This window comes from Dromaius novaehollandiae, chromosome Z, assembly GCF_036370855.1.
Source record: "Dromaius novaehollandiae isolate bDroNov1 chromosome Z, bDroNov1.hap1, whole genome shotgun sequence".
In the NCBI taxonomy this organism is placed as follows: domain Eukaryota; kingdom Metazoa; phylum Chordata; class Aves; order Casuariiformes; family Dromaiidae; genus Dromaius; species Dromaius novaehollandiae.
The window spans coordinates 73,366,019-73,392,037 of record NC_088132.1 but is presented as its reverse complement, the minus strand read 5'-3'; the positions used below and the strand labels follow the sequence as shown (position 1 = coordinate 73,392,037).

The 26,019-nt window shown below is 53.8% G+C and overlaps 2 protein-coding genes across 6 annotated transcripts in view; one reads left to right on the top strand and one right to left on the bottom strand.

The window, feature by feature from the left end:
* Window positions 1–21,333, top strand: part of LOC135323439 (AP-4 complex accessory subunit RUSC2-like) — a 62,997-nt gene extending 41,664 nt beyond the window's left edge. For 4 of the 5 annotated variants that reach the window (XM_064502007.1, XM_064502011.1, XM_064502009.1 and 1 more), the window contains exons 2-12: window positions 2,667–4,745; window positions 7,380–8,171; window positions 8,672–8,872; window positions 10,094–10,237; window positions 11,288–11,364; window positions 13,604–13,778; window positions 14,632–14,737; window positions 15,819–15,865; window positions 17,488–18,466; window positions 19,123–19,296; window positions 19,651–21,333. In XM_064502007.1, coding sequence (XP_064358077.1) covers window positions 2,774–4,745; window positions 7,380–8,171; window positions 8,672–8,872; window positions 10,094–10,237; window positions 11,288–11,364; window positions 13,604–13,778; window positions 14,632–14,737; window positions 15,819–15,865; window positions 17,488–18,466; window positions 19,123–19,296; window positions 19,651–19,831 — 4,848 coding nt within the window. In that variant the 5' untranslated portion in view covers window positions 2,667–2,773 and the 3' untranslated portion in view covers window positions 19,832–21,333. The remainder of the gene's footprint in view (window positions 1–2,666; window positions 4,746–7,379; window positions 8,172–8,671; window positions 8,873–10,093; window positions 10,238–11,287; window positions 11,365–13,603; window positions 13,779–14,631; window positions 14,738–15,818; window positions 15,866–17,487; window positions 18,467–19,122; window positions 19,297–19,650) is intronic. The other variant, XM_064502012.1, reaches the window with a different exon arrangement.
* Window positions 21,334–21,569: 236 nt separating this feature from the next.
* LOC135325090 (ciliary microtubule inner protein 2B-like) lies at window positions 21,570–25,628 on the bottom strand. The gene is made up of 6 exons (XM_064502567.1): window positions 25,561–25,628; window positions 24,096–24,325; window positions 23,532–23,692; window positions 23,012–23,069; window positions 22,546–22,755; window positions 21,570–21,658 (listed from the first exon to the last, which is right to left on the bottom strand). The coding sequence occupies exons 1-6, from the start codon at window positions 25,626–25,628 to the stop codon at window positions 21,570–21,572; spliced, it is 816 nt and encodes a 271-aa protein (XP_064358637.1).
* Window positions 25,629–26,019: the final 391 nt, after the last annotated feature.

The window sequence follows — 26,019 nt, the reverse complement described above, 5'->3', positions numbered from 1 at the left end:
TGTGACAGTGAATAGCAGTCCACCCAAGGAGCCTTTGCTGCCATTGAAACCAAATAGCTGGGCAGAGTTGCATGATATAGTCAGAGCTGAGAAAGGGCTGTGTGTCAGCTCTCTGACATTTTGCTGTCAAATGTCAAAGTGTGCCTGTGGAAACCTTGTCCTCCCACAGCAACATCTGCACCAAAGTGAGGCCTGTGTTACTCAGCAAGGCTTGCCAGCAAGTTGGTGCGGGTGCTGGAAATCTGTTCCCAGCAACCACTTACAGAGAGACGTGGTCTAAACCTTACAACCAGCCACAAAGGTACCAGCAAAGGCAGGGGAGGTCTGAATGAATAGACAGGCACTAGGGAGCCCAGGCCCATCCTTTTTCCCTTGGTGCTGGGGGGGGAATAGGGTGAATTGGGGCTGCTTCAGCAGTGTATCGCAAGCTGCCTCAGAATGGGGCAATGTTCGTGCCCTCAGTTGCTGAACACCACCTTCAGTGTACATGTGCGCTAGGCATAGAGCCAAGAGCTGCTGTTACTGATGGTGGTTCTTGAACAATGTGAGCTTGGGAATCCCTGATGTAAAAGATCTCCTGGGAATCAAGGCTGAGAACTGACTCACCCCTTTCAGCCATTACAGCAGAGGATGTGGGAAAGCAGCCAGAGGCTTGTCAGACAGGGGAGTCACTGAAGGGGGGGTGAAGGGTTATATGGGCATTAAGGAATCTATAGTTGGTGGGAGCTTAGGATCACACGATAGTCTAGCTGGATGTGGTCTAAGTGTCCTCTCTACCTCAGAGCCTTATCCTGGGTGAAACATCCCAGCAGAAGGAGGTGTGAGGGTGAGGGCCCACCATGTGGATCTCTTGTTGATCCCTGGTAGAGTCTAGCCTAATCCACAGGCTTGTCTGCTTGCTAACACTGGTGTTAGCATTAACTTTTACATCAATGGGTGTTTATGGTAAACACCAGGTCCATTTCCATCTTTCTATTTTTTTCCTGCCAACACATCCTATGTCTCTGAGATGCACTGTTATGTGTGGGAGTAAAGTACTTTTGATCAGCTTTATTTTAGCATTTTTTAATTGCTGTTCTTATGCTGTGAACCTGGAAGAACTGAAGCTCCTTCTCTAGATCTTCCTTCTCTAGAGCTGTCTCATTGTTTACACTGTTCTGACTTCTCTTATCCCACTTTTCTCAGTTTCCCTTCTGGGCTACTATGTGCCCTTGTAGCTCTGCTCCAAATTCATTATCATCCCATAGTCACAAATGCTGAGGTAAGGTAGGTGAAGGCCTAGGTAGTGTGGATGTTACTTCCTGAGGTCTGGAGGTCAGTGATGGCAGCAGAGACGGGTCCTGGTGTCCAGAGCAGGATCACAGCACAGGGCATCAGGGTACTGTGAACACTGAGGATGCTTAGATGAGACGTGGGATGTGCATTGCTGATCAACAGTGTTTGGGCCAGAGTTTGGAGGAGGAGAGCTTGATCCCTGAGAGCTCTAGTTCATTCTCAAATCCCTCAAGACCATCCTGGTTCAACATTGTCTTTCGTGGTTTCTCCCTCTCCTTTCTGCCTTAGCTGCCCTTCCATGCTCGCCTCTGCTCTGGCTTCTCTGAATTATGGAAGGGAATGCAAGAGGGAAAACATCCACCAGGTTTTCCTAGGAGCACTTGCTGTTTGCCCCTTTGGGGCAGGTGGGGAAGGAAGAGTGAACATGTTCCCTGCTCTCCAATGTCAAATGCTGGTAAACATCTTTCTCTAGCCTTATGACAACCTGCTATTTACTGACCTCTGATGGAGCTGAGCTCTTAGTACCCTGCCTGTATGGCTCCTGGGATTGTGAACTGTTACAGTGGTACTGCTGTAAAGTGCAGTAGATAAGTGCTACAGATAATGTGGCAAAATGTCAGGAAACTGTGAGCCAGCCACCCTAAGACTGTCATCAGCAAAAGGTTAGTAGAATGCAAGGTGCGGTATGGGATCTATTTAACCTTCAGCAGTAGCTCCCCAAGGGCTCACTGAAGTCATCCACTCCCCATAACATGAGAGGCACTTGTGTGCCTAAGTAGTTGCCCACTTTGATTTGTTCCCCCGGCACCATTAACAGAGTTTAGGGCCTCGTGGGGGCTCCTTGACTTCAGAGAAGAATGGGTGTTCCTGCTTTCCTTTTCCAGGGCTGGCCTGGATGTCTGTATCTCTAATGTTGTGAGATCTGCCAGTACAATTAAGCATTTTGTTCTTAAAGAAAAGTTCAAGATACTGAGAGGCAGGGAAAGAAACTGATCCAGTGCAAGAAGATAGACTGCCCTCATCAGAGAGCATTTATGTGCTGTCTGCTTGCTCTCCTGTGAGTTTACGCTGCCACCACCATTGCAGAGCAGTGTCTTGAGCAGGACCTGTGCAGCACTTTGGTCATTTGAGTGAAATCAGTTTACTGGCTTGATAGGTTTGAGAGGGGTCAGTTGGAAGCACAAGTGTTGTCCCAGGAGTCTGGAGGGGGACATGTTTGCCTTGCATTGTGGTGCTTTCCCTGAAGAAGGAGAGCTGAGGACCTTAGTAATTGTGCTGAGGAGAACCCAGTCTGTTCAGGGCATGCAGTCTTCCGTCAAACTAAGGATGCTTTAAACTGTTACTGCCTTTCCTGAGAGGTGACTTCCTCTGTTTTTTTTGTCTCTCTCTAGGTATCTGAATTCCCTCATGAGAAGTGTCCTCCCAGCCTCTCATGCACATCCCAACCTGTCCATGGGTCCTGCCAGCTTAACTGATGTCCTGAAGAGCATTCCTCACCATGGATAGTCCACCCAAGCTGACTGGTGAAACACTGATTGTCCATCACATTCCCCTGGTGCATTGCCAGGTCCCTGACAGACAGTGCTGCTCTGTGAACAAAAGGACCAACCCCTTCTGCCAGCCAGAGCTAGGCATCACACGGACCTCTGTCCTTCCAGACAGAGACCTTTCACAGACTGACTCCTTGGTGTACAGCAGCTTTCTCCAAACCTCGGAAACCTCAGCAGAGGCCTCAGACAACAAAGAAGGCAAAGCAAGGAACTTGATTGTCCCTAGCGTCAGTAAGAGGCACAACCCTTTCCTGCTGAATGAGGGTGAAGACCTCAGCATCTTTGGGGATGACTTGGGTCAAAAATCTTTCCACCTTCATAACTCCCTTGTGTCTGGCAAACCTCCCTTTCACCTGCACGAGCTGTCCTTGCCCCCTTTCCACCTCCATGACTCCAACCACATTGTGAAGTCCTGGAACATGGCCAGTCGGTCTGGTGTGGTGGATGGGCAAGAGGACAAAATCAGCAGTGATGATGTCCAGAAGAGGAACAATGTCAACCGGTGCCGCCAGGCCTCAGAACGCATGGAGCTGGATGAATGCAGCTGCCGTCGTGGGAGCTCTTCCAGCTTCTCGTTTGATGGTGGCGACCAGGAATGGAACCAGAACACCGGTGAAGCACTGAGGAATCAGGATGCTCTGCACAGCCGGACATGCAGCTGTTCCAGCTCAGAGCTCCAGCACTGTCGGTGCTACAGTTCATCGAGTCAGTCAGAAGTGACTGACCAACAGATGGGCTACATCAGTGACTCTTCCTGCAACAGCTCCGATGGAGTGCTGGTAAACTTCAGTGCTCTCTACAACAAAATGAATGGCCATTCTCGGTCTAACTTGAATTCAGCCAACCTGTCCTGTGACTCTTCCTTCTGCAGCCACTCAGACACAGGGGCTTTTTACCTGGATTTGCATTCATCACCCACGGAATCCAAGATGTCTTGTGAGTCACATCATCCAGAGAGTTCAGGGAAGGTGTGTGGATGTCACCACTCTTCCTCACCTGTCCTTGATGCTAACTGCAACTCCTACCACCTCCACTGTGAGCCTTGCACTTCAGAAAGCTCAGATCTCACTGCCTGCTTCCAGAGCCAAGCACGGCTCGTTGTGGCCACTCAGAATTATTATAAGTTAGTCACGTGTGACTTGTCTTCCCAGTCATCCCCTAGCCCAGCAGGGTCTTCCATAACTAGCTGCTCAGAAGACCACACCAAAGGTAGCCCAGCTCAGCCCAGTGAATACTACCTGTTTAGAAGGCCTGACCTGAGACAAGAAGAAAGCAATGCAGAATGCAGTGAAGCGGAGACAAAGGGAGAAACCACACAGAATATGATTGAGGGTCAGGTCTATGTAAATGTGTCACCACCTAACCTCAACACAGGCCGGCAGCGCTCCAGGAGCTATGATCAGAACCTGGACAGGAGTCCTAGCAGCCGGCTGGGCTCTCTGGAGCGCATGGTGAGCTGTCCCGTTAAGTTGAGTGAAAGTCCAGCAATACCCATCCAGAGTTCTCCCCCAAAGCGAGTGACATCTTTTGCTGAGCTGGCTAAAGGCAGGAGAAAGAACGGCTCTTCCCCACCTCTCCGATCCAGTGGTGATTCCTCCTTGGAGTTCTCCCCTATTCCTGAGACACAGCGGGATTGCCCAACCTTCCTTGAAGAAAGAGCTCGCCGCAGCCAGAGTCTTCCACCCATGCCCTTCGTCCATGGCTTGAACCGGAGCTGTGAGGGCTTCTGCTTGGATCACACCTTTGGAGATGGCCAGGCTTTGCGTTCCACAAAAGACTTAGGCTCCAGTGAGACCATCCCTGGTGGGCGGGGGGCAGGTGAGCAAGCCTCTCTCTCCCTGCTCACGGAGGCTGATGCCAGCTGCTCAGGTAGCTCTGCCAGTGGCTGCGGACAAAGAGATGTTAGAGTTCGAGCAGACGGTAAGGAGCCAAAATAGGCAGAATGGAGACATGAAAAGAAAAGTTGCCCTTTGGGTCATGAGGGGAGCAACAGAGGAACCTGCCTGGCAGTGGGAGACCATTGCAGTTTGTTCTCTGGCCTACCACTCTCTGGGGTAAAGCCCTGCTGTGCTTATTTCGGACCCAGATCAGTGCAATTGTGTTGCCCTTGTATTTCTAGAGCCTTTTGAGGTCCTGTGCAGTCCTCCTATACCACGTAAGGGGGGACATGGCATTAGCCCTCCCACAGATTAGGGTATGTGCAGCTTCTTAGAGAATTGTCTTATTCTGACTCTGTTCCATGGAGTTGTATTCCTACAGTCCCATAAGGGATTGCCTTTAGCTCTCCAGACAGGGATTTGAGGATGCTCAGCAGAGCTGGGTTCCCAGGAGAGGCAGGGAAGGGAACAAGTAGGTCTTTTTTAGCCCTTCTTCTTTGGAGCCGCATGAAGGAGAGGAGAAGGCGTAGCCAGCAGCTGCTTCTCAGTGCAGGGCCCAGGAAGCTCACACAGTGTCTGCCATGATTTACAGTATGAGCCCTGTAGACATGAGAGGAGCAGTGGTGTCTTTGCTGGGCCATCCCATTAGCCTGGAATATCCTGGCTGTATCCTCCACAGTGCATGGGATTGCAGCAAGGGTTCCTATAGAGAGGTGCATGGCCATCACCAGGATAATTGTTCCAGTTCCCTCTGCAGGAAAGCCCTTTGCATGAATCGCTTTCCTCACTGATATTGCCATTACATGTCCTGGTGAGGGAGCTGTGTGACAGCCCTATAAGTGGCTGAAGTACAGCCATTCCTCTAGCATAGCAGGAGATCTTTATCCCTGGCCCAGGCAGTTCTTGTACCTGCTTCACAGGTAAGAGGCTGTCTAAAATGAGGTGCTGACCAGACTGCTGTGTTAGATAGCCCCTAATGTGCCAGAGCCCCGACTGTTTCCATTTAATGCCATGGAGATTTCTAGCAAGATATGGGAAGAACAATTCATTCACTGCTAGGGCAGTGTTTTGCACTGCAAGTGTGGGAGAGATTTCAGCCTTTGGAGCAAGAGCTCTTTGTGTTTTGACCTCTTTGTTTACTGAGCCTTGAACCTGTGCTTGCTGCAGGAGAGCTTGGAAAGCAGGTCTCTGCTGGGAGAAGACAGCAGTGGGAGCAGCCGTCTTGGTTTGCAGAGGAATTGCTTGGAGGGAGCAAGAGCTGCTCAGGGAGTGGGAGAAGGGGGCAGACAGCAGCTCAGGGCAATGTATCCCAGCAGTTCCCACAGCCATGGCGCTTATGTAGTCCCTTCCTGTGACCTGTAATAGGATGTGACCTGCACATTAGTGCTGTGCAGAAAACCTCTGCCTGCAGCCAGAGGTGGACACAGAGCCGCCTTGCTCCAGCTGAGAGCAGCATGAAGCCTGGAGAGTCTGAGAAGGGACTAGAGGGACAGAAAGCCCTGCTAAGTGCTGACTATAGGGAAAGAGACCTGGCACACCCCACAGGCAGCAGGTAACACTAGAGCTCTTATTGGAATAGGTCCTGAAGGCCCTCAGCTCCTCTGTGTCCCAGGGTATGCTGTACGCCTGGGGCTTTTTAGGGCAGGTCCCTGCCCAAAGGCAGTTCTGGAGGAGAGGCAGAGGAGGCAGGCCAGAGCCTGCTGTGCCATGCTGGGATGCTGTGTGGTTGTCAATCAAGGAGCCCAGACAGTCCTTTGTGTGTATCTAGTGCTGTGTGTGTGTGTTGTGCACAGTGTGTCATGCTTCACTGTGTCCCTGTGGATGTAGTGGCCCTACCAGGAGCTGCAGGCATATGCAGACAGGAGATAGCCCAGCACAGCCTCTAGGACATCTGTGTCTGTCATTCGCTAGAGCAGGCCTGGATTTTCCAGGGTTGGAAACTCTTCTGTTTCTGCTGTGGGTCTGACTTGCCCCTGGAGAATTCCCTTCTTGCCACCACTGGTGTTTGGAACATCCTGCTTGGGTTCTCGTATAGGCAGGGGGAGGAAGGAAGCTGTGTGCTCAGAGGGGGAACTGTTATAAAGAAGAGAGGAGTGAGGCAGAAGGGAAAGATCTGGCAGGGAAGCAATGGGCCTTTCCAACAGCACTGAGTGTGATGTGGGTGCTGTTACTTGGGATGCTTATGCTGGGTTGGGTGAGTCCTCAGCATGTGTGGGAGGAGATAGTCCTTTGGGCTGTTAAATCCCGCCGTGCTAAGTGCCGTACCATGGTGTGTTGGGCCTGTACAGAGGCAGGCCGAGGATGGGTGCATGGGGCCCTGGCTTCTAGACACAGAGCTGCACTGAGATTTTGTTGTCAGTGCTGTCCTGGGGAATGGGGTAGAGATGAGAGGGGGGAGTGGAGTATGTGAAGCTGGTGACTGTAAGGAGAGAAGCCCCAGTGCAACCCCCTCTCTTCCAGGCAGCTGGGCCCTCCATGTTTGGGGCCACTTGTCTTTACCTTGCCAGCGCATGATGTATGTGGCCAGTTCCAACTTGAACCACTCTGCTTATCTCACTGCTTCATCCTCTTCCTCCCACAGCTGAGAGCACATTCCATTTTGCTTATGATCTGCCAGGCTCATGGTGATTGTTCCTCTGCCCACCCTCACACTTGGTCCCCTTTTCTCTCCCTGAAGGTGGTGGCACAGACAGCAAACCTGTGGTACGCTACAGCAAGGACCAGCGTCCCACGACTCTGCCTATCCAGCCCTTCGTTTTCCAACACCATTTCAGCAAGCCACCCAAGGCACGTGCCCTGCACAGCCATTTTGCCTCTAGCCTTTCTCAACTCTACAGTTTGGCCAGCAACCGGCCTGCCAACCAGCAGACCTCCTCCAATTCCCAGTCCTCAGCCTCAGCCACCTCAGCAGAGCGGTCAGTGGTGGCAGGGAGCCAAGCTCACAGCACACTCCTGACCCAGCGCTCAGCAGATGGAGCTGCCTCTCTCAATGATGGCTGCATTAAGAAGCCTGCCCCTGAAACAACTCGGCCATCCCCCTTGGGGAGTTACTCTCCTGTGCGATGCAATGTGCCTTTCTTCCAGAGTGTGGACTCCTCCTCTTCCTCGCCCACTGCAGAGAGAGCTGGAGAGAGCCAGCCTCCCAGGAGCAGGTCCTGTCCCATCTCTGCCAGCCTGCTTCCCACGAGGTCTTCCCCAGCTGTCAGTGCCAGGCAACCTGCCCAGGCCACCAAAGCTGATACCATGAGGCAAAAGGAGAACCCCAAGCCAGTTCCCAAGAAGGAGGCACCGCTGGAGCCAAGCCCGCCACTCTCTGAGTACCGACTCCACAGTGGGTCCCTCCTGCCCCTCTCAGTGGGTGGTATGCACATGAGCAGAGTGGGAGGCCATGCAGAGCCCCACTGGAGGAGTGGCAGCGAGACCAGCAGCTCTAGTTCCCTGAGCAACATGGGCATACGGCCTGTCAATGGTAGGTACCCATCCACCAGGCCATGCCGGTCTGCGAGAGCTCCAGAACCCTGGCTGTGGTTCTTCTCTGTAGTACCACCCTCCCATATAGCCACAGCCCAGGGTGAAGTTGCCTCTGGGTGCTACAGTGCCCTACACCAGTCTGCCTGCAAAAGTCATATGCTGAGAGCATGACCCTGCAATCCTGATCCCTGCACTGTGTCTCTGGAGAAAGCAGCATGGGGCTGCCGATCCCACAGCTCCCTGTGCCAGGTGGTTGCACCCCAAAACTTGCTGCCTCTATGCCCGCAACCATGAGGCCACTGAGGTTCCTGCGTTGCTGTGCCAAGCTGTGGCCTCCACCTGTCTGTCATGTATACATGCTAACGTCCTGAAATGCTGCTGGACTGTAACTAACTTGCTGTCTCTCTTTCTCTGTCCTTTCTCTTCATCCTTTCTCCCCGTTTCCCCTCCAACTGCTCACGTCTTCCCGTATGGTGCACACTGCCTGTGGCGTTCTAGCAAACCACCTATCCCCTCAAGCACTGAAGTGGCGGGAGTACAGGCGGAGAAACCCCCTGGGCCTGGACCGCGTTTCAGGGCTGCCTGGCTTAGCAGGCAGCCTAGACAAGAGGCAGCAAGAGCCCCGGCTGAACCGGGGGAACCCCATCTTTGAGTTCCCTGGCACTCTCAACACCAGCCAGTTCCACTGCAGGCTGAACGGTGCGCACCACCTCTTTGCTGGGGGTATCTGGGGATCACCTTGGGGCTCAGGTTCAACATCCCAGCCATGCCAGGCCTCATTTTCACTCTGCCTGCTCAAAGAAGGAGGGATGCTGCATCTGGTCACAGTGGGGCTGAGGGGTACCAGAAGAAGGTGAAGATTGGCTTGCTGATGGTACAAGCTGTGTGGGGCCTCCCTCCTCCACAAGCTGAAAGTAGTCAGGTGTGGCTCTTGACCAGGTTGAAGGTCATGGGGAAAGTGAATGGCCCAAGAGCCAGCTCACACCTCAACAAGTGGTCCTGGACTGTGTCCAGCTTGTAGCCTATTTTTCAGCCCTTGGAGATCTAATGTCCAAGTGTCCCAGGGTGTCGGCCCCTCTGCCCCAACCCTGGCAGCATGCTGAGTGCTGGGCTCTAGCTCTCATGGGGCAGCTGACAATAGTGTGGGATTCTGTTTTCTCTTTCATGCTCTGCCATTAAGGTCTTCCCTATCCTCCAAAAACTGTTCAGGAGAGGCTGTGAGGGGCAAACTTCTTTTGACTGAACCCTTATGAGTCCTCCAGGAAGAGCTGTGGGGTCTATCTGTGGGAGGGAGAGTGTTGAGGCCAGCCCCATATCATGAAGTGAATTCCCCAAAGCTCTACACCTCGTTCTGCCAACCCCAGCAGTTTCTCCATCCCTCTTTCACTGGGAATCAACCAGATGGAAATCTAGCATATGAAGGAGCTCCTGCAGAAATCTACCCTTGGAGGTGGAGAGAGATGATCCCAAAGGATAGGCAGAAGGCACATTGCTTACTGCCTGTGGCTGCCTGTGTGTGACAAGTAGGGATTCTCTGTGTGCTGTACTTTTAACCCAATTTCATCCCTCTTGGGGCTATCTGTACAACAGTCCTGAGAGTCTGGTGCAGTGGGGTTTTCTTCAGCACCAGCCATTGAGAGTGAACCTCCCACAGCATTTTCCAGTGCCCACAGTCCCCTCCCAAACTGGACCTAGATGTTGGGTGGCCTGTGGGGTTGAACTCTAGAAGCTCATGTTAAAAACTATTGTTGGGGGGTTACAAGCCTGTAGCCTTGCAGCTCTGTCTCAGGCTGGGGCAGGCTAGTATGAAGGCTTCTGCTGGTGCAGGTGCAGGTTGCCACTGAGAAAAGCAACAGTATAGCAGAGGCTTTGGTATAAAGGCTTGGGGCTGATCCTTCTCCCCCTGTCTTGGCCCTGCAGGACAGTCTATGAGGCAACTCCAGCTTACCTACACTGACTTCTTCCCTGACTACTTCTCATTAGCGGAGAAACCCCCTGCTGAGTTCTGCCTCTCCCCAGATGGCAACACAGAGTCTATCTCCATCGACTTGCTGCAGAAGAAGGGTGAGTCCATACCTCTTGTGTGGGAGTGGAGGAGTGTAGTGTGGCAGAGCAGTGCTCATCTCTGTCTTATCTCATCTCTGAATAGACATAATGGTTTTTTTCCCTGCCCTTTTCTGCTGTTGGTGTCATATTAGATGTCCCCTTGTACAGACAGCTGTTTCCGTGGCAGGTTTGTGTGTTCTCTGCGCCATGCCACCTGCCATGGAATACATTTGAGGTGCTTGTTCCAGGAAGTATGACGAGAAGGGATCTTAAGTCCACAAGAAAAGGTGAAGAGAGTAGGCAGGCACAGGAGTATGACCCTAAATCAGGGCATGCTGACACCTTGTTTCACTATACAGGGGTTAATCTGCAGACTCGTGATGTTGCAGATGCTTGAGATTCTGTAAATTATTTGAAAGCTCTGTTGGGTTCTAAGCTATATGGTGAAGTGTTCATATAAATGGGTGGGGGAGAGAAACCGGAACAGGGTATGGCTGTGACGGGGCCCATGCTAGAGGCAGGCCTGGGTACGAGATTGTTGACAGCTACCTCTGAGTCATGTCAAAGAGAAGGGATGTGCAGAAAGGTTCCCATGCCTTTACCAACTCTGTGTTGGCGATTACCAGATGGCAGCCTTCCCCCCATTCCACTTCTGTTCTTGTTTTATGTTGAGGCAGCCATCAGATGACCAACTGGTGGCTTGTTACTGAAAGTTATTACATAGCTTGCCAAATGCATGGCTCCTGCTTTGTCTCCATGCAGGATCAGAGCATTGAAGGATTCTGTGCCTTGGACCCATTTCTGCTCCCACAAGGGACGGTGCATGGAGATGATGTCCCATGTCCCTTGGGAATCTTGACAGGGTGTCTTATGCTTCAGCCACTTCTAAAACTTGTCACTACTATTGAGCTGATACTTGAGTTAGGAGAGGCTCTGCATGTTTTTAGTAGAGAGGAGGCATAAGCCAGTCATGGAAATGCCCCTGCTTGATTTCTTCATGAAGTGTTTGACTTGGGTCTGTCCTGGAGGCCTCTCAGGCAGCTCTTTGACCATATCTTTGTCCTCTAGGTCTGGTGAAGGCAATCAACACTGCTGTTGACCTGATTGTGGCTCACTTTGGAACAAGCAGGGACCCAGGGGTGAAGGTAAATGTTGCTTTCTCTATGGCTTCTCAATGTCATGAATGACATAGAGGGGTGGATAGGGATTGACTTTCCATTCTCTTCCAGCACAAAAACTATGGGGCATCAAATGAAGCTAGTAGCAATAAGAACAGAACACAGGCGGTGGTACTTCATGCAGCAGATAGTAAATCTGTGGTGATTCTTGCTATGTGATGCTGGAGGTGCTAAAACTTTATATGGGTTTAAGGGAGCACTGGACCAATACAGGGAAGGGAAATTCACTGGGTCTACCTAACACATAGGAACCATGTCCAGCTTAGACGGTCCCTGAGCTGAAAGTAGTTGTAGGCTGGGACAGTATTAAAGAGAAGTATTGTATGTGTTGCTCTGGTTTGACTCTTTGTTATGGACTTATATGTGGCCCTTAGTGAGACAATACCAGGCCAGCTGGACCTCTGGTCTGAGGCAGTACAGCTGCTCTTTTATCTCGTATAGTGGAGAGTTATGTCTCCCTCCTCAGCCCTTCCTGTGCTCCTGTTCAGGCACTAGTAGCAGAGCACAGTGCAGTGTCCGCAGTCCCTTGACAGACCACAGGTCTCCGCGATGATAAAAGGTGCATCTGTCATTGCCCATTGGTGTCCTTCTCTGACACCCTTCCTGGGAAGACCTGTGTTGGTTCTGTGACAGAACCCTTCAGAAAGTGCAATGGCTTCTGTAGCTGGGTGCCACAGTGGCTGACTCTGCCACAGTCTTTGCTCTACCCCTGTATCAGCATTTGTTTTGTTGTGGGGCTGGGGATAAATGGAGCAACAGCCTGTGCTAATCATGGGACATCTGGAGCCGGTGGGTGTCCCCTGTGGCCCTTGCCACAAAATCACTAGCTTCAGAGTGCATCTAGGCTGCCTGTGCAGCTGGCTGTCTTGGCTTGTGCTCCATTTGTCTCCCATTTTTGGAATAACACAAGCAGAACAAGCTCGCTTCTGCCTGCACCAGCCATTGTTTTTCAGTCCTGTGACAGTCAGCCTGGCTGTGGTGCCTCCTCTCAAAGCTGAATATTCTGCTTCAGTCATGGGGACTCTGAGGCAGCAGTGTTACACTATTTGGCCATGACAGCTGCCCTGGAGTGCCATCCCCTAGGAGAAGCTTGACTATGGCAGATTCCAAACCTGTTCAATCTTATCTCAGAGCCCAGAGTAATCTGCCCCTAATTACAATTGTCACTGATGCAGAGATTGCTGTGTAGCAAAACTGGAGTTGTTTGGATTTCCTGACTGTATTTCCACAGCTTCTTGCAAGCTTCACTGTGAATTTCCTGTGCTTGCAGTGTTGGTCTGGGGAATTTTCACATTACTTTACTTGGCAGACAGTGCTGTACTTACAGCCTCAACATGGTTTTTATGTGGGGTATCATTATGCCTCAGTGTGCAAAGGGCTGAGCATTCACCTGTCAAAAGGCAGCACTTGTCCCTGATGTTCCCATGCTCAGTGGATCTGGCAGGATTATTCCTGACCGAGAAGTTCAGTCTCAGTTCAGGGCCTTTGTGGACCCGTGCCAGCTGGCCAGTATAATTCCAGCTCAGCTGGTAAAACCTGTGCTCTAAGCCCAACTGCCCAGGGCCACCAGAAAGATGTGCAAGGTCCAGGGCTGACCATTTTGGATTGACCCCTCGGCAACTCAAGGCCTGCATGCAGCAGAATGTGTCCCTGATCTGCTGATGCTGGGCTCTTAAATGCTTCCTCATCTCAGCCTAGGCCCATTTTGCCTCCACCCTGTTTATTTATAGTAATCCCTAGGAATTATAGCTTGGCATGTTACTGAGTTAAGTGTTCCTTAACCCCTCAGAGCTGGAAGTTCCTAGGTCAGTTGCTGCTTCCTGCTTCTAAAATAGCAACAAGAAAATCTTTTACAGCAGCACAAGAAGTCCCTACTCTTTTATTCCTCCTGCAGGGCAGCCTTGCTATATCTCCCTGCTATATATGCTACAGGGAGAACTTCAGACATCCTAGGGTAACCTCTTGCCAAGCTGTTGCCTCGTCTCAGACTGGAGTAGACACTGCAGGGAACAGCCAGAAGCGGTGTGTGAGGCAGTGGGAATGAAGGGGAAGAGCCAGCCTGTGCAAGGAGCTGCTCAGTTTCATCTTGGCCTGCATATTGGCCCACTGGGTGTCTGTGGTAGGCAAATGGGGCTAGACTGTTTGCATATGTCAGTACTCCGCGGAACAGTTACCAGCCCTTTCCCTGTTGCATCTTCTCCCTTAGGCCAAGCTTGGGAACAGCTCCGTGAGCCCCAACGTGGGGCATCTCATCTTGAAATATCTGTGCCCTGCTGTCCGGGACATCCTGAGTGACGGGCTGAAGGCTTATGTCCTGGATATGATCATTGGCCAGAGGAGAAACATCCCCTGGAGCGTGGTAGAGGCATCTACCCAGCTGGGTATGGAGACTGTGCTATGATGCCCATCCCTCCTCAGCACTGCTGTACTGTGGTTGGGAAAGTGCTGGGGAAAGTGGACTGTAGGGTTGGGGATGCAAGGGGTCAAAAAAGAGAGGGAACCCTCCCCCTCACCTAGAATGTCCTTTTTCCTCTTCACCCCTCCGCCTAACAAATGTCCTTTTCCTCCTCTGTAGCTTTCCAGAGTGCTTCTAGACTTCATCTTTAGCCCTGCACAGCTGCTGTATAAGGCAGAGTTGTGCTCTACCTTGGTCTGTAAACAAAACTGTGCACACAGCTCACTAGGCTCAAGCATGGCCACATCACCTACATCCGCTGCTATTAACACTTTGCACCTTAGATTGTGGCAGTGGCTAACATCCAGAGGTTACAGATGGCAGGCCCACACTGATCTCTGCTTCATGAAGAGCTTACATCCAGGCCTGGGAAGCCTCCTAGCCTGTCTGCAGCAAATCTCCAGCTCTGGTGTTTTTGCTGTGATTGCAGACATCCCAAATTATAACCACCCACACCATGATTCTGTGTACTTGCTGATTCTGAGCCAAGGAATGTTGTTGTCTCTGAAGTGAGAGGGACATGTCCCTGGGGTACTTTCATCCACTGAAACTCTCCCAAAGTTCTGGAGTGACAATCTGGGACAGACTATGACAAATCTGCCTTGTGGAGTCCAACTGTTGGAATGGAGTGAATTCATCCTGCTCATCAGCGGAGGGGAAATGCACAAGCATGCCGGGGCACCCAGGCCCTTTCTGCCTTTCCCTGAATGCTCCTTCCAATAGTGCCATTTTGACTTTGCTGACCCAGACTAATCCCACCATTTTGCTTGTCTCCATAGGCCCCTCCACCAAGTTGCTGCACAGCCTCTACAGCAAGATCAGCCAGTACACAGAGTTGACCAACCACACCATGAGGTTCAATGCGTTCATCTTTGGCCTTCTCAAGTAAGCAGACTTCCTGGGCTGACTGCATGTCACTCTCCAGGGCTGGCAGCTGGTCGCACCTCACCCCTTATGCAAGTGCAATTGCTAGCAGAAATATTTAAAAAACTTGGGAAGCAGCTCCCCAGCTGTGTGTGGAGGGACAAAGAAGCCATGAGCCCAAGGGAACTCCGGAGGGATCAAGACCTACCCCCCACTAGGCCAGGACTGAGAGGGGCTGGCTGCAGGTCACTGAAAGACATTGTCAACTTGTTTTAGCCCCAAAACATAAGGTGTGAGGAATCTGTCTGTCTGGGTTCATGTAGGAATGGAGATAATGTATGCAATTTAAATTACTGCTAAAAATCCCTGTGTTGCTGCTTCCTAGGGTTGCAGTGAATCCCAATATGTGAGGCTCTGAAGAGAAATTTCCCTAATCCAGGACTCAAGGCTGACCCTTTCAGTCTGGATAAGGAGTGGGCGCACTCAGTGTTAAACAGCAAGATGACAGTGATGTTCTGTCTCTTTCCCTGTGATGGGATGAGTGCTGTTAGGATGCTATTTCCCTGCTCCACTCCAGTGGTCAGCAGGAGCTGACACTGGCAATGGAGTCCCCAAGATTTCCAAATGTTGGGAGACCCCCTCCAAAGCCAGTTATGCCTTGCTCACCATGCCAGGGGTGGCCCAGATCTTCTCCGCAGGCACAGAATGCCAGCATTTTGGGGACAGAACCTGAAGCAATGGTCTCATGTTTGTAGATGATTAGCCTCTTCCATATGAGCCCTGCTCAGCAAAGCTAAGCTATGCCAAGGACAAAGGCACTAAATGGTGAGGAAACTTGCTGGAAATGTGGCTGTTAGGGGCCACAGTTGCACAATGCCTCATTTTAAAGCAAACAGGGAAGGATGGCTCCTTGATAGGCTGGGTGGCTGTGGTCAAAGCATGCTGATCAGAGTAAGCCACTGTCTTTCCGCTAGGTCTTGAGGTTCACAGGGCTGTGCTATGTAAATGCCCTTTTCCAGCCACACTTCTTGTAGAACAGCTAGGATGAAGGGGGTGAGGGGATTTTCACTGCTTCTTCCCTGCTTGTTTTTCCTTTCTGCAGTATCCGGTCCTTGGAGTTCTGGTTCAACCACCTCTACAACCATGAAGGTAAGAGCCTGAGTGCTGTGTGGGCTGGAGTGGAGACCAGATTCTGCATGAGCATAGATATGAGTTCTGGGGCCAGTTTGTTCCCTGGTGATCTCTCAGCCTACATTGCTCCCTACTGCGCTGAGCTGAAGGAGTAGGCTGTGCCCAGTCCCAGTGTACAGGTTGTTGGAGGGCTGTACAGCTACAGGGAGGTAGGTGGAAGTTGTAACCCTGTGCAGGTCCCTGCACCTGAGCTGTGGAGAGTCTGGCCCACCATGTCCTTCCCAGTTGCAGCCAGTACCCAAGGCTACCACCTCCAATGCAGATCCCTCAGTCTACCCTCATGGGCCTGTGTGCAGCTCTAACCCTCCTCAAATTTCTTTATTTTTTGCAAATTTCTGCCCAGCACCTAGGAATCTGGGATGGCTGGAGGTGTAAACACTTGGCGGAAACCCTTCAATCATGGGAAATAGAAAGAAAAACCTCCTGATGAACAAAGAACAGATTTTACTGGTTGTGTCTGTTTTTTCAACTAGAAATGCATCTGGAGTGTGTAGACACCCAGCAGCTCTGACCAAGCTGCCTGTCGCCTCGAAGCTGCATGACTAAGTGCTAAGTGCATAGTGAGACAGAGACACCCTTAACATGCTTGATGCCCTGTGAGCACTGCAGGCTCAATGTGTGCTTAGCCCAGAGCCCCAAGCACTGCAAAAAGAGTCCAGCCTAGTGTCTTCTGGCAAGCTTAGGGGCTGACAGAAGATGACATTGCCAGCTGTGTGTGTATGCAATCAGCACTTCTCTCTGGAATAGCCAGGAGAGCGGACATGCCTTTGTACTCAGCAGTGGAGCAAGAGACATCACCCTGTTTTTCTGGAGCAGAGAAAGACCCTTACAAATGCTGCTGTTCAGTCTTTTCCAAGCCAATATTAAGAGCTAAAAGGGTGAGCAATAGCTAGGGGTCTTTGGAGACTGAAGGCTGGGCAGAGGGGTAGGAGAGAGGGTGCAAGTCCTGCCTGTGGTGTAAGTTTGTTATCCCACTGGGGCCAAATGGCCACAAACCCTATGCCCAACTCTCTGGTGGAGAGGTGGTCAATGGTGGTGCAGATATGGCCAAATGAAGTGCAAGGTGAATGCTGCAGATGGAAAGAGCTGGTCGATTTTCTGTTGGGATCCACAATTCAACCCCGCTAGTTCCTTGGAAAGAGTTTATTCAGCTGTTCCTGACACTCTCTCTCTGTAGGGGACTGGTATTGGCTCTGTTCTGCAGCTCCCTGTGCATATCTGGGAGGTGGAAGAAGAGAATCTTAACATGGGCCAACCTTCTTTGATGCTCTGTATTCACACCCTATGCCCGTGGCATTTCTGATAGAGATTCTCCTGGTGGATAATCCGATAGGCAGATCCTGTCAAAGTTCAGACTGCAGGCAGAACTGGAAGCAGCATCTGGGCCCTTTGTCTGCTCACAGAACATCTAGTGCTCCCTGACTAGTGGTGCAGTGCTGAACCTCATGCTACAGCCACGGTTGTGACCAGAAACTAGTGTTCAGACTCCTTTCCCCATAGCTGCAGCAGCTTCTTGGTGGCCTGGCAGTGGGCGAAGGTGATGAGGGCCTCTGATCTAATCACTGTCTCCTGCCCTACAGATATCATCCTGGCACACTACCAACCGGTAGGCTTCTTGTGCCTATCTCACAGTGTGTGCCAGCCTCTTTTTGAGGAGCTTCTGCTGCTGCTCCAGCCTCTCTCTCTGCTGCCCTTCAACCTAGACCTCCTTTTTGAGCACCACCTGATGCAGATGGGCAAAGAGCAGCAACAGCAAAAGGAGTTGCTGCGTGTGAAACAGGACCTGCTGCTTTCTGCACACTCCACCCTGCAGCTCATGCGGACGAGAGGCAGCAGCGAAGATCCTGATGGCTGCAGCACTGCCCCTGAGGCGTGTAAAGCAGGTGCTAGAGATGGTGATGTGTCACCAGGCCACAGCCCCGACCAAGTTGCAAGCGAGAGAGTCAAGGGGGTGGGGGCCTCCTGTGGAGACGGCGACAGGGAGGAAGAGAAGAGAAAGGTGCGAGACAGCACATGGGAGGGGAAGAAAGACAAGCAGGCAGGCTGGTGGTACCAGCTTATGCAGAGCTCCCAGATTTACATTGAAGGCTCAGCTGAAGGCTCAAAGTTTATCCGCTATGAAAAGAAGAAGAAGGCTTTGAGTGCTGTGCCCAGGTCAGCTGAGACTCGCAAGGTACCGCCTCCCCGTGAAGGGGTGGTGGAGGGCGCAGAGGCCTGCCCAATTGCCGAGGGCACCTTGGAGGAGAGGCCCAAGGCTGCCAGCAGGCCAAGCCCTGAGGCTGTGGCAGAGCCTCCAGAAAAGACCCAGCAAGTACCAGCCAGTGAAGAGGTCAAGGAACGAAGCTGGCCCTTCTGGATGGGAAGCCCCCCAGATTCAGTGCTTACAGAGCTGAAGCGCAGCAAGGAGAAAGAGACTGGGACTCAGCAAAGACCGGGGGCAGCAGCAGCAGCCCCCCAAGAGGAGAGCAGCAGCAGTGCATCGGAGAGCAGCCAGCCCATCAAGTGGGGACACTTGTTTGGGTCCAGGAAGATGCAGAAAGAGCCCAGACAGCCCAACAGGTAGGGCCATGAAAAGGTTAGGGCTAGGGAGGGCTAGTTAACCTGGGACTGCTGCAGTGCAAGTGTGATTCAGGCCAACAGCCTAGTCCTGTGCTATACTGCAATGGTACATCAGCCCTGCCAGCCTGCCTGCCTTGATTCCACCCTTACCACTGTTCCCCACTGCTGTCACCCTTCGTCTCTCCCCCTTACTGGTTCTCCTCTTCTGCCTGAGCTTGGCCACTGCCTAGTCTCCTAAGCCCCTCTCTGGGAGAAGGTGGGGAGAGGCCTTTAGTATGGCCCTTGCTGCTCCATCCCCATCATCACCTTATCCCTCCCAAAAGCACACACTAGGTAAGAGAAGAACATGAAACCATCCCTGTTGCTCACAACATGTGAGGAGGAGGCATGAAGTTGCCCAGTGTAGCTGGGGCCTCCCAGCTTTGCTTCTCCATCTGCATCCTGCTTGCTGCTGTGGCCACTAGAAATGTTGTTTCCAGAGCAGGCCGTAGTGTGTCTGCAGGTGGCTGAGCCCCCCTGCAGGATACCTCTTGGAGACTGCAGTGCATGTTGTGTACACAGTCAGACTTACAGGGCATGAACTTGCCATGGAGCAGCTGCTCCTTTCCTCTAGGTACAGTTCCCTGCCACTGCCTGCTTCTGTCTCCCTCTCACAGGTTGCCCTCTGGCTGGCTGAGCTTGGACAAGTCTGTGTTCCAGCTGGTGGCCCAGACAGTTGGGGCAAGCATGTGGCGAGAAGCAGCCCCTGAGCCGGAGCCCCAACGGACGGAGCCACCTGAAGTGTCACCTGAACAGCGACCGACTCGGGGGCTGTCTCCCAACCCTCCCTGGTGAGCAGTGCCGTGTGCCCATCCTGCAGGTGCCAGGGATGTGGTGGGCTGGGGTTGGTGCTGCTTTTCCTGTTGAGGTTTGTCTGGCCCCTTTTGCACTCATGGACCAGTGGCAGTTTAGGGCAGTAAAGCAATTTACGCTGCCATCCACCCCAACTCTGCAACCTGCAGACGAGGGGGAGCTGGGGAAGACATTCGTAGGACCCTGTCACAAAGCAGCCATGGGGAGTCTGGCTGGGGAGGAGGCAGAGGAATTGCTTTGCTTGCTCCTCTGTGACTGCAGTGGTCCCTGGGCTGCAGTGGGGTGAGTGCCCTGTGGCAGGCTAACCCTTTCTCCCCTCCCTCTGCCTGCAGTGAAGTGAAAGCTCTTTGCCATCACATTGCCACTGAGGCAGGACAGCTGAGCTTCAACAAAGGGGACATCCTGCAGGTCATTTCCAAGGTGGATGGTGACTGGCTGCAGTGCAGCCTCGGCTCCGAGAGGGGACTGGTGCCCATCATGTATGTCACCCACCCAGAGGACGAGGACTATTGACATGGCTGGGAGGCTGAGCACAGTACCGTGAGCTGCTGAGGCTCCTGTGGGGGAAGCCCACCCTGCCAGAGGAACAGACACAGCTTCTTGCTAGTTTCTTACCCTTCTTGCCATTACAGAATACAGTAACCATAGGTGGTTCCTTCCTGCTCCTCCTCGTGCAGCTGCCAAAGGCCGACTCAGCCCACGGGGCCTCCTGCCAGCTGCAACCCGTGTTGCCAGGCATCGCCGTGCATGCAGCCACACCAGGGACCGTCTGAGCCCCCTACACCTCACGCCATCTCCAGCACCTGTAGGCCGTGAACTTGTACATAGCAGGAATTCAAGCAGTCCCCGCCAGAGCAGACACTGCCCCTCTGCCCAGCTCCATGCCACACTGAAGGGTGCAGGATGTTGGCTGTCCCCTTCCCAGGAATGGCAGTGCAGCCTGCAGCCTTCAGTGCACCTGACATCATCAGCCACAGAGGTGGGAGCACTGTGTGTTGTCAAGGTCTCTTCAAGGCTCTCCCATGCTGACAGGTTGTGTTGTGGCTTGAGGGGGACCATAAGGTAGGCTCCCCCACTCTAGAACAGCCCTGTCCTAACCTATAATAATGGTGCATCATGTATTGTACCACACCAACAGCTTGTGTCACATGGGTCAGGCATGGCTGGGTGCCTCCCTGGGAGGGCAGGCCAGCCCGTGGCTTGGCACTTCCACACTGCAGGGCCTTGTGCTGTGCCTGGCTATGGCCAGGGGAGGGGAGAAAGGGAATGTGTGCGTGCAGGGCAAGCGGTTGTGTGAGGTTGTGTGGGGTTGTGAGGAAGGCGTGTGAATGTTCAGTGTTACGTAGGTCCAGAATGGGTAGTGGCACCCTGGGCAGAGATGGGTGTCCCCCATGCCCTCCACACTGATCAGGGAGCCAGTGCCTAGGATGTCCTGGGATGCTCAGTGGAGAGAGGGAGACTAGGAGGGGAGGGGGTGAAGACAGGGTCCCTGACTGGGCTAGGGATGCTCTTTGGAGAGGGGGGCAATGCTCCTGGTAGGTAGAGCGGGGGGGTGCTCCCAGAGGGAGCAGGGGAGATAGGGTGGGAGGGATGGTGTTCCCTATGGCATAGGATTTCTGGTCTTGCCGAGCAGTGCCGTGGGGTGGGGGGGCAAGTGGGCCCGTAATAGTGCACAAGCACAAGGGGCTGTTGGGGGTCCTGGGGTCCTTGGCAGAGCCAATGCCAGTCAACCCCTTCCTTGCCGTGTTCATGCTGCCCACTGGTGGGGAACAGTGTTAATGAAAGGCCATGCCAGTATTTGGTGCCTTGGCTAGGTTGACACTGCTCATGGTGTCATGCCTGGGCTGGCTTCCCCATGGCAAGGGACCCTGGTCTTGCAAGGTTACCTCCTGCTTGTACATCGCTTAGCGGACGTTGCACCATATTTTATTTGTATTCCCCAGTTAGAACAAGGTGTCTCGCCTTTATTTATTTCTTTATTTATGATGCATATTAATAAAAAAGGTGCTGATTGAGCTCCCTGCTGGTATGCAGCCTTGTGATTTCAGCCCGTCCCTGGGGAGGACCCAAGGGGTACCTGTGCTGGGTCACCGCATTGCAGGCTTCATCCTGCCTCCAGCCGCAGCCAACACCAGACCTTCAGAGAGAGACAGATTGCCCCCAGCTATCCTTGGCTCATCACAGACCATGCGAGAAGGGAGGCCTTAGTCCCCACCTGGCCCTACAGTCACACCGTGCCCTACCAGGATTCTTAGTCTGGCACCTGCTTCTCGAGGGTGCTCAGGCCGAGGACGTTGTGAGTAAGGTGGCCGTAAGTATGGCCAAACTGGAACTTGTAACCTGTGGGCAACAAGGAGGAAGTCCTGAGTAGTGTGGGAAGGAGGCAGCAAGAAGAATGGGCTCAGCATGGGCCACGGGGCTGACAGCCAGAGCCTGGGACAACCTGGCTGTGAGAATTGCTGGCTATGGATCACCTCACACAGAAGGGGTCTGGGACATTTGAACTTAAACCAGCCACAGCACAGGATTCCCAGGTCCTGCAGGAATGACCCTTGAGAGCCCATCCATCCCTTTCTTTTACACCCAGGTAGCTCCAGGGAGAAGAGAAAAACTGGTTGAGGCTGCAGCTTTTTTTTTTTTATGAGGATATCATGTTGGAGTTTGTTTGAGGCTACAGTCTGCAGTGAAGTGAGTCAAACAGGTTCAAAAGTCCATAAATGAAGCAGCCCAACTCCCTGTCCCAACCTGGGGAGGCACAAAATGGCCACAGCTTGCACATGGGCTGCTTTAGCCCTTCAGAGGGGTGCTGTGGACAGACCTGCTTACAGATGGCACAAGGTCAGACTGCTCTTCCCATCTGTGCAGGCTGGGTAAAAAGGGGAAGGGGACTGGGTGCTCCCAGATGGGAATGCTGAGTCAGGCCTGTGGCAGGAGAGGGGATTTCCAGCACCCTGTGTCCTGTTGGCACAGACACCGAGTGCCAGCATCTCCCACAACTACGACAATGGGGTGCTTGCTGCTGAGGCTGCCTCAGATGTGTTGGGCCATAGTTGAACAATTAGGGTATGAAAGGCTGGATTTGGGGTTGCAGCTATAGGGTTTCTGGCCCTTGCAGTCCTTCCATGCCAAAACACTCTTGCTAGATTTAGAGGAGCACATTGGGGGTGAAAGCCGATTTCTCCAGAGGGAAGGTGTGTGGCCATGGCTGTTTGCTGTTGGACACTCACCTGGGACATAGCCCGCGTAGTGAGGTAGCAGGCCCGTCTCCACTGGGTAGGTCTTTCCCAGGGGTGGGAGGATGGTGCTGCCTTTCTTGGTCTCAGTCCTGTCACCTCTCTTCAGGACCATCTGGCTAAACTCAAGCAGGGCCCGGTTGGTAGTTATCGGGTAGCCTGTCCCAATCAGGAATCGGGCACGGGGCACAAAGCCTGTGAAGCCTGCATAGGTCACAGGAGATATCCTGTAACAAGGCCAGCACTGGCTGCGAGCAGGCCTCAGAAGGCCTGGCACCCCCAGGCCACCCAGGGGACACCTGGGGATCTGTGCTGGACCCCTCCTATGCCCACCCCCCACCCACTCCAGACTGGCACTCCTAGGGTATTACCTCAAAGGGGATACACACAACCCATCAGGACAGTATCCCCTTACCATCCCCCTGGCAGCCCAGCTCTGCCCCTCTCCTTGCAGCCTCACCTGAGATGAAATATTTTTGTGGGTCATCATCCTCCATGGAGTAGGGGGAGTGCTGTGGCTGGAAAGCATGCGGCCACACATACGGGGCAGAGGCTGGCAATGCTGCTGCTGCGGCTGGGTGCCCCTGGTGGCAGCCTGGCCCTGGAGGGTCAGCCACACGATCCTGAAGGGGACATGGAGCCGTGAGTACCACCAGGGGCTGGCTGAGCTGGGTGAGGAGCCCCTGGTGCTGCCATGCCCTGAAGCAGGCCCTGATCTAGGGAGTGATTCAGCCAGCCGCCAGCACAGGGAGCTCAGCACCCCTCGGCACCCCCTCGACAGGGATCTGGTGGCAGAAAGGCAGGCGCTGTGGGATGCGGGTGGAGATAGAGGGAGGGTGCTGACCCCAGCTCATGTGCCCACCCCTCACTGTGGCTGTGAAGTGCTGTGTGTCGTGGGCACAGACCAAGGTGGTCCCCCAAGGGTGGGGGAACAGCCCTGGACAAATGGCAAGATGCCAGCTCACCCCGGCCCAGCTCACATCACTCTCCTGTGTGGGGTCCTGTGGCAGCAGCTGTGTCTTCAGGCAAGCCTGCACCTTGCTGGCAGCTCTCAGCCTCTGCTCAGCAAAGTCGCTCCTGGCCTCCTTGCAGATCTCAGAGTAGGTCTTGGCAAAGAAGTGCTGGGCTCTGGGGATGAATCCTGGGAGCAGAACAGCCGACACGTGGGAAGCAAAGAAGAGCCCACCTTCGTGGTACGGGGCCTGCTCTAGAGCAATGGGGAGGGCTGCAGGACCCAGAGGTGGGGGAGGTAAAGGCATGGGGTGGGAACATGGCTTTGAGGATGCTGAGGGTGCATGGGAGTGCAGAGGCACATGCCAGCCTGAGGAATATGTGCCAGCTCAGAGGGGAAGACCTGCTAGTGACAGGGGGTCCTAGGGGATCTTCTCTGCACACTCTCCGATCTGCCCTGGGAAACCAGCTTGTGGCTCCCGCTGTGCTTCACAAGGGCAAACAGCTGGGGACAGTGCAGCAGTGCTGAAGCACTTTTACAGGTAGGTGAGTGCCACAGATCACCACCTTGTGCTAGGATGGCCTCCTCCTACCTGTATATCCAGGGATGACAATGGAGCTCAGGGGCTGAGTGCCTGCCCCCCAGCAGGCTTCTGGCTCCCCCAGCAGGTCTTGGGGTTCAGTGCCTTGGCAGGACCAGCGAGTCGGCTGCAGCACCATCTGGCAGGAGCGCGGGACCTCCAAACTGGTCAGGAGCTGGGACGTCTGTTGGCCGTAAGTCTTCCCCACGCTGAACTTGTAGTGAGGGCAGTAACCAGTGTAGCTGCCACAGTGAAGTGAAGGCAGGGAGAGTTGCACGAGGCAACGCTGCATCCCAGCAGTGTAGCCCTGCCATGCTCGCCCTGCCACTTCACATGAGCTGCCATGCTGCAACTGTGTGCCCGGAAGCTGCAGGTGCTCACCCTTGGACAGGCAGGGAGAGCTGGGACGGGGATGCACATGGGGCAAAGCAGGTAGGGAGAGCTGGGATGGGGATGCACACAAGGCAAGACAGGCAGTGGGAGCTGGGATGGAGATGCACACAGGGCAGGACAGGCAGGGAGAACAGGGATGGAGCTGTACATTTGGGCAGGACAGGCAGGGAGAGCTGGGATGCTGATGCACATGGGGACAGGACCCGCCCAAGCAGAGGAGGATTACCACACTTTACTTCTGTGGACCAACCTCCCCATTTTGGGAGATGCTGCAGGCCACAGGGTTCAGTCCCACACACCTGATCTCTCATACCTGGGGAGCTAAAGGGCTGTGGGAAACACACTGCAGGTGAACAGCACAGACCAGCTCTCCCAGACAGCCACCCACCACAGCAGAGACTACTTGGACCTTTAAACCCACTTGCCCTCCATCCCGGCCACAGGGATCTGCCCTGGGTGCTGCTGGGTGCCCATATCCATGGGAGCAGCCTATTTTGCATGGAAACATGCATGCTTGCTCCCCAACCTCAGAACGAGTCTCCAAGCTCACAGTGGCCTGGGGGGTGGCAAACAGCACCCTGGGGCACCGGGGAGCTGAGGTCGCTGGGGCAGGCACTGCCAGCTGGGGAGCAGTGGAGGTGGCGCTTCACTGAGCCACCGCCACCTCGCTCCTTGCTGCGGCTCCTGAGCAGAGGAGGGTTGCTATGGAGGCCCCTGTACACAGTGTCACTGTGAGCTGGTGGCTCGTGGGGCCCCAGGGAATTGTCCTGATGGCATCTCCCTCCCTTCCCTCCACCGGGAGAAAAAAATACCCTGGGTGTCGGAGAGGCTGGCAAGGTCAGGGAGCCCAGTACTGGCAGGAAGAGCTGACAGGGCCACAAGGGAGTGCAGGGCTGGGCTGGGAAGCAGGAGCAGCACCCTGTGGGGCTGGGCAAGGGTAGCTGTGTCTGGAGGGAGACCTGTGGGCCTCGGCATGGGGCCCCCCCCCCCCCCCAGGGACAGGGGTCCCTGCACAGGGGCACAGCTGATCCCCAAGCCCTGTTCCCCTGAGGCCAGGCAGCCCAGCACTGGCCCCTGCGCTTACCCAGGGATGTAGTGGGGCTCAGGAGTCATCAGGACCTGGCTCATCTTCGGGGAAAAGGCTGTGGCCATGGTTTGCAGGGCCCTCGCTGCCTGGCAGGGCCCTGGTCAGGAGCAAGGCAATGTTGACAGTCACTCAGAGACTGCTGTCGGAGCCAGGCAGGCAGGACGAGTGCTGAGGAGCTGGGGACCGGGAAGGGAGGAGCTTCCAGAGCACCAACAACAGCCAAGCTGCCTTGGGAACAGGCTGGGAGAACCGGGACATGGATGCACATGGGGCAGGGCAAGGAGGGATTGCTGGGATGGAGAGAAGCACACTTGGGCAGAACAGGCAGGGAGAGCTGGGCTGGGGATGCACCTTTGGGCAGCATAGGCAGCCACCAGGGGTGGGTACAATGCCTTGGTGGCCTATAGACACCCCAAGTTGATAGAGCTGCCTGCTCCGTACGGCTGAGCCAGGATG